This window comes from Mobula birostris, chromosome 4 (assembly GCF_030028105.1).
Source record: "Mobula birostris isolate sMobBir1 chromosome 4, sMobBir1.hap1, whole genome shotgun sequence".
NCBI classification, from domain to species: domain Eukaryota; kingdom Metazoa; phylum Chordata; class Chondrichthyes; order Myliobatiformes; family Myliobatidae; genus Mobula; species Mobula birostris.
The window spans coordinates 155,486,149-155,499,719 of NC_092373.1; the positions used below are offsets into that span (position 1 = coordinate 155,486,149).

General features: G+C 44.2%; 1 protein-coding gene across 1 annotated transcript in view; it reads left to right on the forward strand.

Annotated features, from left to right (window-relative positions):
- LOC140196676 (uncharacterized) overlaps nucleotides 1-13,571 on the forward strand; it is a 150,813-nt gene that overhangs the window by 25,551 nt on the left and 111,691 nt on the right. The window contains exon 5 of the mRNA XM_072256282.1: nucleotides 1,646-1,705. Coding sequence (XP_072112383.1) covers nucleotides 1,646-1,705 — 60 coding nt within the window. The remainder of the gene's footprint in view (nucleotides 1-1,645; nucleotides 1,706-13,571) is intronic.

Consider the following 13,571-nt stretch of genomic DNA (forward strand, 5'->3'; position numbering starts at 1 on the left):
TGTGGCCCCTCCTCGTCTATGCAGTTCCGATCTCGACAGTCGAAACCTTAGAGAGGAGGGTTAGCAACCACCTCAGGAGATGGCTGGGGCTGCCAAAGAGCCTGAGCAGCATCGCACTCTATGGACACCACAACAAACTGCAACTGCCCTTCAAATCCTTGGAGGAAGAATTCAAGGTAACAAGAGCCAGAGAAGTGCTACAGTATAGGGACTCAAGTGACCCGAAGGTGGCTAGAGCAGGGATCCAAGTAAGTACTGGCAGGAAGTGGAGGGCAGAGGAAGCTGTTCAGGAGGCAGAGGCGAGGCTGCGTCACAGGAGGCTGCTGGGAGTGGTCACACGAGGCCGAGCTGGGCTAGGATCCTTTCCAACTCCCCAAATGGACACCAGAGGGAAGGAAAGGGGTCGTCTAGTTCAGGAGGAGGTGAGAGCAGTAGTGGAGGAGATGAGAGCCTGAAGGCAGTGGGAATGAAGCAACAGGGAGCTTGGACAAGATGAGAGAATGCGGTTGAGGGGAAAGTGACCTGGGCTGATCTTTGGAAAGCCGAACCACACTGTATCCAATTTCTCATCCAGGCGGTGTATGATGTGCTTCCAAGCCCATCAAACCTGCACACATGGGGCAAGGCAGAGTCATCTGCGTGCCCACTGTGCTCCAAGCGAGGAACCTTGGCGCACATCCTCAGTGGCTGTGCAAGGGCACTTGGTGAGGGACGGTACAGATGGAGGCATGATCAGGTCCTGAAGACCATCGCTGAAGCCGTCAGCACAGGAGTTGAGTGGGCGAAGCGGTCCCGACCCTCCAAGCAGACCATTGCCTTTGTCAGAGCTGGGGAGCAGCCAATACCTGCCAAAAGAACATCTGCAGGCATTCTGACCTCTGCAAGGGACTGACAGCTGTTGGTGGACCTCGAAGGGCAGATGAAGTTCCCAACCATATCGCAGCCACTACCCTGCGACCGGACATTGTCCTAGTGTCTGAGTCGACTAAGCAAGTGGTGCTGCTGGAGCTGACAGTCCCATGGGAAGATAGCTTGGAAGAGGCCTTTGAAAGGAAGCTCTCCAACTACGCAGGACTGGTCAGCAACTGTCAGCAGGCTGGATGGAGAGCGAGGTGTCTCCCAGTGGAGGTTGTTTGTAGGGGATTCGTAGCCCATTCTTTAGTTAGAGCCTTCAACATTTTGGGCATCGAGGGAGAGAGGAAGAGGAGAGCCATCCGCAGTACCACCGATGCGGCAGAGAGGGCCTCAAGATGGCTGTGACTCAAAAGAGGGGAGCCATGGAGTCATAAGTAGCTAGCCATCTGGACACAAGTTGGGGTCTGATCAGCCCCGGCTGGGTCACCTGGAGGAGGTTGTATGATGTTGAAAGACCCAAAACACCCGATGATTCCAGGAACATCACTGAAGCTGTGTCCAGAAGCATCAATAGGTGTACGTACACAGCAGATCCAACATTGAACTCCTTAGTCACCTCAGAACTCAAGAAACTGGGGTGGAAAGCAAGTCATCCTCAGTTTTGATTGCCTTTGAAAAGAAAGCTGAATTGTGGTTTACAATACAAATATAGTTCTTAGCTTCTGTTTCCATCTTTCTCTCTGTCTGCATTGGGCAACATTTTCATATTGTCTCTTTTTTTTAATTCTAGCAAAACTGTGAATTCCAGTTCAGTTCAGGTGAAATGTCAGATGTGGGGATTACAATGGAGGTAAGAATAACTGCTCCATATCTTTTCAGTCTAAAAATTTCTCTGAATTTAGTCACTTAAAAATAAAGTTGAGTGTGAGATAAGAAAGCTGCTATTTTACCATGAACCTGTTTCACACTTCTATTTCTGATGTGGAGGACAGCGGTGTAAACTTAATGATGCAAATTTCATTCTGTATGCAGCCTCTCGACAAGTTTGTAACTGATGAACAGAGTTGAATGGAAGAATAGATGACTCAAACGTGAACTCCAAATAAAAGTGAATGTGCTGTTTAAATGTGAAATACAACACCTTAACTGTCATGGTTTTGAGTAACATGTGAATGGTTCTATTTAAAGCAATTCTCTCTGGTACCCTGAGTAATATTTATACTCCCACCAATGTCACATAGGAAACCCAAATGAGACAATAGAATTTTGAGTAGTTTGGAATCTATGCCTTTTTCTGGCAATAAGTGTAAAAAGGAGTAGATATCCTTTAACTAAAACCAAATATTTACCACTTGGCCATTTTTCTGACCTTGCTCTACTCAAGAAGGCTGTGGCATTTTCTATCCTGAAGAAGAGTCTAGGCCAAAAACTTCGACTGTTTATTCATTTCCATGGATGCCGCCTGATTTACTGAGCTCCTCCAGTATTTTGTATGTGTTGCCTTGGATTTCTAGCATCTGCAGACTTTCTTGTGTTTAGCATTTTCTACAATGCAACAGTAATGACACTTCAAAGGCATTAAATGATTTGAGATGTTATGAGCGGCTAAAAATTCTTCTTCCTTTCCTTCCATGAGAGATGACATTAATATTTAATTTCCTATGGGTTGCTGTGGAGTCCCACTATATCACAACTTCCACCACGTTCAGGGATGAAGGAGAAGCTGACTCATCTGTCCACCATGTAGTGAAGCAGAAATTATAATGGCTAGCTATCGGGGATGCTTATGGCATCTGTCTAAGTGGATTTGAGGTACCTCAAATGCTATCATGAATCTGAAACTTCTAACTTTACTGTCAGGAACAATTAGTGCCTGAAAAAATGCTTGAGACTGCAAAGGTTCTACTACTAATACCGACGTCAGTCCAACAGAGCAAGTCAAGTCACTTTTTATTGTCAATTCAACCATAACTGCTAGTACAGTACACAGTAAAAACGAGACAACATTTTTCAGGACCATGGTGCTACATGAACAATACAAAAACTACACTGAACTACGTAAAACAACACAAAAGCTACACTAGACTACAGACCTACCCAGAACTGCATAAAGTGCACAAAACAGTGCAGGCATTACAATAAATAATAAACAAGACAATAGGCACAGTAGAGGGCAGTAGGTTGGTGTCAGTCCAGACTCTGGGTATTGAGGAGTCTGATGGCTTAGGGGAAGAAACTGTTACATAGTCTGGTCGTGAGAGCCCGAATGTTTTGGTGCCTTTTGCCAGAAGGCAGAAGGGAGAAGAGTTTGTATGAGGGGTGCGTGGGGTCCTTCAAAATGTTGTTTCCTTTACGGGTGCAGCGTGTGGTGTAAATGTCTGTAGTGGCGGGAAGAGAGACCCTGATGACTTTCTCAGCTGACCTCACTATCCGCTGCAGGGTCTTGCGATCCGAGATGGTGCAATTTCTGAACCAGGCAGTGATGCAGCTGCTCAGGATGCTCTCAGTACAACCTCTGTAGAATGTGGTGTGGATGGGTGGTGGGAGATGGACTTTTCTCAGCCTTCACAGAAAGTAGAGACATTGCTGGGCCTTCTTTGCTATGGAGCTGGTGTTGGGGGACCAGGTGAGATTCTCCGCCAGGTGAACACCAAGAAATTTGGTGCTCTTAACAATCTCTACAGAGGAGTCGTTGATGTCCAGAAACTAATGTTGCTATACCCTGAGGCCCAATTTAATTAGAAAGACTTTTATAGTTGCCTAGATGATTACTGGTGTGCCTTTCCTACGTTATTGAAAACAAATAGATGCTGAAATGCCTGTGCTAATGAACAGAACATTCTGTGGCCTATTGAAAACTAATTTCTGCATTCTCAGACAAAAATTTGTTCCAATAGTTGTACTTTCCTTCTTTTCATGATCAGTTAGCTTGAGAATGTCTGCACCTTTCGCTGAGTTGGCCTCTTATCTGTAGTTAATTAGATCCTTAGTTAGAACATGTTGTGTAAAGGGGATATAACAGCCTTCAGATCCTGTAGTTGTATTTGGATTGGATTAAAAATGCTTGCTATTTACAATTATAAAACGCAGTTAAGATAGTTAAACACCCCAATGCCCATCACAGGGTCATTATCAAATAAAGCTTGTTGTTCGGGTATTGAAGGAGAGTTTCAAGTAGATGACCGAATGCCTTGGTTTTATAGGTTGGTTTTAAGGAACATCTTAAGAAAGGAAAGGGAAGGAGAGAGATTTAGGGAGAATAGGATTTTGGTTGCCCGAGGCTTGACTGCTAATAGTAGAAAGATTCAAATTAAACATGTACAAGAGACCAGAGATTTTGGAATACAGTATTTTGGAGGATCCTAGGGCTGGAGAACTTTAGAGGAATAGGGAAGACAAGGCTATGGATGAATTTGAAATCAAGGATAACAATTTTTAAAATGCCTGTTACTTAACCAAGAGCCATTGTGGGTCAGTGAGTATAGAAGAGATGGGGACTAGAACTAGGTATAAGATATAAGCAAATAGAGTTGGAATTGATCTGTGTAAAAGATATCGATAACAGTAATATAGGGTTAATAATTAATTAGATTAAAAACCTTAGACGGAGGCGTTCATGTGTAGCTATGCATAAAAGAATTTTAGACTGCTGGCATCACTATAAAAATCAATGAAGGAATTATTTGAAAATTGAAGAAGTCAGTTCCTTCTTTGTGCTGCAGGAACTCAGTTATTGTTCAGTTGACAACTTGTTTGTATTTACTTGTTGAGGATAGAAGATGTCTTCCAACATTGGGTGCAGTGTCCTGGACAACACTGTCACGAGATTCTGAGAGAGTCAGCTCGATCCTCACCTTGGCGCACTTGAACTCTTCAGTCAGCCCTGTGACAGGCAACTCCAGAGCTCCTTTGCCATACAGGTAGATGTTACTTAGCGATCTTGGTAGGCCCACCCACTTAATGAAGGAACGAACTATCCTGTCCAGCTTTTCAACATGAGTGATGGGGACTTCATACAGAGTCAATGGCCACAACACCCGAGGGAGCAATCCAAACTGAAGGCACCAGAGCTCGAGGGTTTCTGCCAGCAGGGTCTTATCAATGGCTTTATGCCCTTTGAAGATTTCTTCTCTCAACAGTTTCACTTCATTTGTATCACAGGGGTTTACCAGTGGAGTTCCACAGGGGTCGATGTTGGGACCGCTGCTTTTTATGATGTACAGTATATCAGTGATTTGGACTGCGGTAGTAATGGATTTGTGTCTAAATTTGCTGATGATACAAAGTTAGGTTGAGGAGCAGGTTGTGTTGAGGAAACAGAGAGCCTGCAGAGAGACTTAGATAGTTTAGGGGACTGGCAAAGAAGTGGCAAATGAATTACAATGTTGGAAAGTGTATGGTCATGCACTTTGGTGGAAGAAATAAATGGGCAGACTATTATTTAGATGGGGAGAGAATTCAAAATGCAGAGATGCAAAGGGACTTTGGAGCCCTTGTGCAAGATACCCTAAAGGTTAACCTGCAGCCTGAGTTGGTTGTGAAGAAGGCGAATGCAATGTTGGCATTTATTTCTGAAGGTATAGAATATAATAGCAGGGATGTGATGTTGAGGCTCTATAAGGCACTCGTGAGACCACACTTGGAGTATTGTGTACAGTTTTGGGCTCCTTATTTTTAGGAAGGATATACAGTACCGACATTGGAGAGGGTTCAGAGAAGATTCACAAGAATGATTCCAGGAATGAAAGGGTTACCATATGAGGAACGTCTCGCAGCTCTTGGGCTGTATTCCCTGGAGTTCAGAAGAATGAGAGAGGATCTCATAGAAACATTCCAAATGTTAAAAGGCCTGAACAGATTAGATATGGCAAAGTTATTTCCCCCGGTAAGGGATTCTAGGAGAAGAGGGCACGACTTCAGGATTGAAGGACGTCCTTTTAGAACTGAGATGCGGAGAAATTACTTTAGTCAGAGGATGGTAAATCTGTGGAATTTGTTGCCATGAGTGGCTGTGGAGGCCAAGTCATTGGGTGTATTTAAGGCAGAGATAGATAGGTTCTTGATCTGTCAGACTATCAAAGGGAATGGGGAGAAGGCAGGGGAGTGGGGATGACTGGAAGAATTGGATCAGCCCATGATTGAATGGCAGAGCAGACTTGATAGGCTGAATGGCCTACTTCTGCTCCTATTTTATGGTCTTATTGTTAAAATTGCTATAGCCATCTCCTTTCCAGGTAAAAACAGAATGTGCTGTCGCATTTGGCATACTCCGGTTTTGGTATGGCTTTCCAAGCTAGATTGAATCAGATGATCTCATATCTTGCCTAAAAGTTTGCAGGAGCAGCATTAAATTTGAGTTCTGTTCCAACAGTCCAAGAGTCGGCCTGATTAGCAGTGATATAAAAATGAGAAGGTGCATGCCATTGACACCAGCTGTGCCAGCTGGTAGGTGGCTGCTTCTCTCACAATACCACATGTGCTTTTTCCATACCCATTATAAAAAGTCACGGTACTGCTGATAATTGAGTGGCATCCCCCACACGTTAATGAATGTCAGAATATACACTGTCAAAGCTACTATGTTATGGTATTGCAGTGAACTGGCAGGTTTCCAGATTTTATGTTGCTTTATAATGTGTTAGCTGAAATCTTCTAAGTATTTTAGTTTCAAAATAATTTTGTGTACCTTTTTATTGGTTCATCTCCATTTCAATATTCCAAAAACAGATCCTGATCTGCAGAATTGATCCAGAATTTTCTGTTGTGTTATAAATTGTTTTATGTTTTTATATCTTCTTGGCATCCTCTCCTATTGATGCTGGTCTACTGATGATTGCAGTTATATCTTTGGACAAATTTCCCAGTTCGGTCAGAACAATCAGTCACAAGCAGCACCTTCAACAGTACTCTGCTTTTTTAATGAAAGCCATTCTCAGTTTAACATAAGAACATTTTCCTTTGCAAAGTGTTGGATGCAGCTTTCATATTAAGCAATACTTTATTTGAGTTCCTTTGGTTTTAGTGTGGCCTTTCACTTGATCTCACTGTGAAGCTCTCCGGTTCTACAATATTAGGAAGAAATGGGATGCATTATGCCACTGATGAACGTGCAATCACAGTGCATACCAGATGTAGACCAGCAGCTATCATTAAATATAAAACCCAAGGAAGAAATTCAGACTGTCATAATTAAGAGCAATCTCAATATCTCTATCCCATTCATAGTAATGAAAGAAAAGAGGTACAGTTATATAGAACCTATTTAATCAAGTGCTTTAGAAATATAATCATAGTTGTAAAGTAGGAAATGTGGCAGCCTGGCTCCACAAATGATAATCTCATAATGAGCGATAATCTTCTTAAATAATGTTTGCTGTGGGGTAAATATTGGCCACAGTACTGTTTTCAAGGCTGCAGAGAATCCAGACAGCCTGAAGTTAATAACCTCAACCTGATTATCCTGATGATATTGACTGAGAGATAAATAATAATTAGGGCACCAAGGAAAATGCCGGTCTTTCATTGATTAATGATTTGATCACTGACAGCGAAAAATTACCTCCGCTCTGTCTGTGGCTGCTGCATTGGAAATCTGGTGTGGATCCCTGCCCTTCCCATTGTAATGCTGGGTGTTGGGAAGCTGAAGTAAACCACTGCCCAGTCTGCAGCTGTGCCAGGGACATGGGCATGGGGATCGTGATGAACCATTGTTCTCCCTAGCATTCCCGCAGCAATGAATTGCCCATGGCTCTGTGTGAAGAGTTGTAAAATGGCAAATTTTTGGGGAGCTGGGTGAAGCAGTGCGGAGATTTGTGGGATGAAGGGGAGATGGTTCAGGGATGCATCCTTGTCAGCACATTGAGCGTAGGCCTCTGCTGGAGACTGGCAGTGGCTGTTCCATGTGTCAACCTGTTCATAGAGAATTATAGAGCATGGAAACATATCCCTTTCCTCACCAAGTCCATGCCAGTATCACCAACCCTCTTCCTATTTACATTAATTCTTCATTAATCTGCTTCTTATTCTTCGCCCTTCAACTCTGCCAGGTTCTCCCACTCTCCCACACGCTGGCAGCAACTTACAGCGGCCAGTTAACTGATCAATATGCGCGTCTTTGGAATGGGGGGGAAACCCATGCAGCCACAGGCATTCCACATAGGTAATGCCAAAGTCAGCATTGAACCCGAGTCACTGGCATGGTGAAGCATCAACTCCACTATCTGTGCCACTGCTGTTGCAGGCACCTCTTCCTCTTGTTTTGGCATGGCATCTCTCCCCAGTTTCTCTGGTGACAAGCTCAGTGGTGGTTGCTGGCCCTTGAGCTTGCTGCAGTACAGCAGAACTACAGCTTCTATCACATCCGAAAGGAGGTGATGTGAGAAACCACAGATCCCGTGCAGCCTGTCAACGTCCGGCAAGGGTGCTGGATGCATTGACCTCCCTGACCTGCCTGACATCAGCCCTCATCAACAACCTCTCCACACTGAGCTGTGGAGTTGGAATGACATAGGACGGCAGGAATTCATATCATTAGTATTAGTTATAAGGAGAGATTGGACAAACGTAGATTCCTATCTATAGAGCATCAAAGTGTGAGGGGATGCCTGATGGAATTCTATAAAAGCATGAGAGGCATAGATAGGGTAGACGATCAGAGTCTTTCTCCTGGGGTGGAATTGCCAAGTACTCGAGGGCAAAGCTTTAAGGTAAGAGGGGTAAAGTTTAAAGGAGATACATGAGGCAAGTTTTTTTACACAGAGAGTGTTAGTGCATGGAATGCACTGTTAGAAGCAACATTTAAGAGGCATTTAGATAGGCACAGGATTAGTGGGAGATGCATTATGTGCAGGCAGGTGCGCAGTTTAAATTGGCACTCTGGGATGAAAGGAAGGCCTGAGCTGTACTGTTACATGTTCCCAGTGCAGCATTAGAGACGGTGAGAGCTGTGCAGCTTCCTGAACCTCTCATGCTTGTACAGCACCCCGCGATGGTGGGTAGGGCGAGAGTTTTGTGCCAACTTTCCTAACACAGCAGCAGTGAGCAGGGCATAGGATTGTGTGAAGATCCTGGCATGTCACTCTAATTCTAACCTTACTATGAACTCCTTTCATAGAACATAGAACATAGAAGTTTACAGCACATTACAGGCCCTTCAGCCCACAATGTTGTGCCAATAAGAAGCTGTTAAACGACCCTATTGTATCCACTTCCACCACTGCTGCTGGCAGTACATTCCAAGCACCCACCACTCTCTGGGTGAAAAAACAGCCCTGACATCCCCTCTGTACCTATTTCCAAGCACCTTAAAACTATAACCCCTCGTGTTAGCCATTTGAGCCTGGGGAAACGCCTTTGGCTTTCAGTGCTGATTATATTTGCAATCTAGTTTATAGGAATGCATCCTGAGTTGTAAGTGCAGCATAAACGTACCTTATAAACTAGCAAATAAATATGGAGCAATTTTGGTCCTTGTTAGTTGAGCTGAATAGAAATCTACAGCCCTGGGAAAAAGTCTCTGGCTATCTACACAATTAAAGCCTCTCATCATCTTTTACCAGGTCATCTCTCATCCTCCATTGCTCCAAGGAGGAAAGGCCAAGTTCGCTCAACCTATTCTCAAAAGGCACACTCTCCAATCCAGGCAACATCCTTGTAAATCTCCTCTGCACTCTTTCTATTGTATCCACATCCTTCCTGTAGTGAGGTGACCAGAACTGAACATAGTACTCGAAGTGGGATCTGACCAAGGACTTGCATTTCAAATTAGCATCCTTTTTAGCCCCAGTTTCAATTTTATTTTCTAGCCATTTAAAAGTAACCAATGTTGAATTTACAGTTTAAATATTAAGAAGTAGTTACTTACATGAAATCCATTTTGTGTTGTACTACTCATCTGAAATACTGTTCCACTGAAATCAACTGAACTAAATTTTGAATTTCAGTCCAAGGCATAACCACTGCTGCAATGGTGTTTTGCAAAAGAAACTGAGAGAAATTTCCATGTGACCCCTAACTCACACCAGTAATAATCCACTGCAATAGAGCTAGAGGCCTGAATATATGTTTTATTGTGTTGCTTGGGAAATAAACATTAGCCAGAACAGTGATCAAGAACTAAACAACCTTGAGATCTCAGTTGATTGCACTATGCCTGTGCTTGTATATTTGAAATCAACTTGAAATGATGCACAGCAGATTTGGAAAATATCAAAATATTTATCATTGGCCTCTATCAACATTTTGATGGTAGATTATCTCACTGTAAAATACAGATGATTCTGGAGATTGTGCTCACAGTTTAAATAAAATTTAGCAACACATTCCTTTATTGATACTCTGCTTGTTCATGTTGTATCATAATTGAGTGATGAATTATTAATTTGTCAATAATGTATGCATGATAGAAAGAGAAAGTGAGAGAACAAGGCTGGAAAAGTGAGAATAAACTCAGAGACGAGTTTTGTTCAGGAGTGGAGTCACAGAATCTGAAACAATTAAACAGAGAAGAATTTTTGATAAAAAGAATCAATATCTGAGGGAAAAAGAAAAGTTAAAATTTTGAAATCTTATTTCAATAATAAATAAAGCATTACCTTCATGAGAATATGTTGAACTCCATGTACTCTTGAGACCCTGAGTGGTGGGAGCTGACTGTGAAGGACTTGTTTGCTATTGCAGAATATCCTGAAGTAGCTAGGGATAGTGACCCAAGTCGTGATTATTAAGCAAGAATGAGCAAGAATTCTTAGATGAAGTCAAATTTGGTTTGTCTTCTATAATCCAGGTCATCAAATGCCACAAAATATTAGCATGGAATAATCCAGCAACAGGGAATATTCATTTGATATTCAGCAATCCTACCGCTATTCGTAAACAACAGGAAACATTTGTCTGCTCCAGCTATCCGGAAGAATCAGAGTTGGAATCAGGTTCATCACAGCTGTCGCATATGATATGAAATGTGTTGATTTGCAACACCTATCATGTTATCAGGTGAAAATTATGTACCTGCAATGGCAGACTTGCCAAGTAGATCAAACAGTAGTCTGGAACTTGCATTAGGTCATCCCTCATCCTCTTTTAGCCAAAATGTCCATACCCAACATGGATTTGGTTATGCATTATTTATGCCAGCGACACATTAACACATTCACATAATTTCTTAAAGGATAGTCCTCTTAAAAGATAGAAGCTCCTGCAAAATCACTTCACCAACTGGCGAAATACTTCAATCGGTCCCCACTTCTGCTGAAGTGTAGGATTAATTCAAGCACCCTTCCAATACTAACACATGACAGACTTAGCAATCACCTCTCTCAGTCTCTCTTTTGTTCTCTCGTGCTCTCTCTCCCACATTTTTTTGAACTTAAATGATTCACATTTTATTACAGGGGGATGGTGCAGGGCGAATGACAACTCCCCTCCCTAAGAGAGTGGGCCAGGAAGTCGCAACCCACCAGCCGACCCCTGCTGCTGCTGAAGTTCCATCCAAGCCTCTTGCAGAGCATCCAACGAGAGACATAGGGATCCCAGAGAGCGGAATGCGAGGGATCATGTGGACAGAAGGAGCTCTTATCGGGGGAGGGCTTGGAGAATGACCCTTCTCTCTTAATGGCTTCCTTGCCTCTCTACACCTGGCAGTACTCCCTCCACAGGGCATAGAGGGTGGGAGTGGAAACCCCAGTTATGCTGCTCCCTCAGGACCCCGGCTTTGAGAAACACCAAAAACTTGTCCTTATAGGTTATGCAGAGCCTTCCACTCCCATGCTGTCTGTCTAACTTGAGCACCCAATGACAGGGGACCTTCCCCCACCTACTCTATTCCCTTTAATTTTCTAATATCTACAGTACCCCCTGTCTCTGGCCTCAATAAGGGCTGCACCACTCCCTTTAAACTGAGAGCTGCTGCTTTAAGTAAATACTTTGGCCACCATGGTCAAAGTGAATCTATGACCCTCCAGTGGGTCACTGTCACCAACGTATACACCCCTGGCGAAGGGCTTTGGTCCCTGCCTCCACAGTGCTCTACTCCTCCCAGGGCTGCAAATCTCACTCAAAGAGTGAGAGATATCTTAACCACCACTATCACTCTGCCCCATATTGATTCATCAAGCCCATGGAAAGCAGGTGGCACGCTCAGGGCATTGTTAATCATGTGGTGGGATGACAAGCCCTCCCACCCCACCCAGGACATCCATCTCCCTGTTGGATGATCTTACTCAGGTGCTCCTCTCATCCCAGATCCTCAGCAACCACATGGGCAGTAGCTCTCCTGGCTTCCATCAATACTTGCCTCCCAACTCCACCAGTTCCTCAGCAGAGAACTCTCGGCGAGACACACTGTGTTATCCTTCCCAGGTCCCTCTCCCTCACCCTGTCCCTCTCCCTCACACTGTCCCTCTCCCTCACACTGTCCCTCTCCCTCACCCTGTCGCTCTCCCACACCCTGTCCCTCTCCCTCACCCTGATCCTCTCCGTCACACTGTCCCTCTCCCTCACACTGTCCCTCTCCCTCACACTGTCCCTCTCCCGCACACTGTCCCTCTCCCTCACACTGTTCCTCTCCCTCACCCTGTTCCATAGAGGCTGGAGGGTCAATGTGTCGGCGGCCCCCTGCTGGGACTGGGACCGCGTGGCCAACAGTCTGACTGTACAGGTGCTGCTTTTGCACGCTGGCTATCTCTTTCTCTTTCTGTGAGGTTGTCTCATGCTGCTGCTTTTCGATGGCTGCCAGCACCCCTCCAGCTCCTCTCTGTCTTAGCCAACCCAATCTCACTCAGGACAGACATGATGTGATGTTCCATTTTCACCCAGTGGGTGTCCAGCTTGTCTGAACAGTCTATGAGTGTCCTGTAGCCTGCCAGTGGGTTGCAGGACTCCCAAATCCTACACTGTTGTTGGCTCTCCTCACATGGGGGGTGGGGGGGTGTTTCATTCTCTTACTTTTCCTTTTTAAGATATTCATCTTCGTTTCAATCACTGAACCCTGTTTGCAGTGCCAATAGGTTCTTGGGTTCAGTGAGTGGGGACAGAAGACACTCACTACCAGTAAAAGTAGGTTAACTATTTACTTACAAGACAAGACAGACTCTATACATTCAGTAAACTCTTCAAGTTACACTTGGTTACAAATGCTCCTCTAAACTGAGCACCTGAAGTGGCAGGACAAAGCAGACACCAAATATACACAGTGTAGGAAATACTTATCTAAAGTGTGTGTCAGGGCCCTCTTTACTGCAGCACACTTCTACTGTTTAATGTTTCCATGGTGCCAGCTGCCCTTGGTGCCCCGGAGAGTGAAAAGAGAGCCATGGTTTCCACACACTAGATTTAAACTCTACCAGTGCCGTGGCATCATCAGTTAAACAGCAGGTAGAGGGAGGGGCTGCAATGCTCCTTAAACAGGCCAATACCTAGCTAGTACAGTGGAGTGGCTTTTGATGAATAAGTAAGATGGACACCTACTGCAACAGTTCCCTGGTGTGGAGACCAGCAAGCTTCTGACTTATAAGCTAGACTACAGATGCTGAAATCTAGAGCAACGTTCAAGATGCTAAAGGAATTCAGCAGGTCGAGTTGCATCCATAGAGGGTAATGCACAGTTGATATTTTGGTTCGAGACTCTTCATTTCAATCCAAAATATTGACTATCAGTTCCCTTGGTAGATGCTGCCTGACCAATTGGGTTCCTCCAGTGTCTTGCGTGTTGTTCTGGC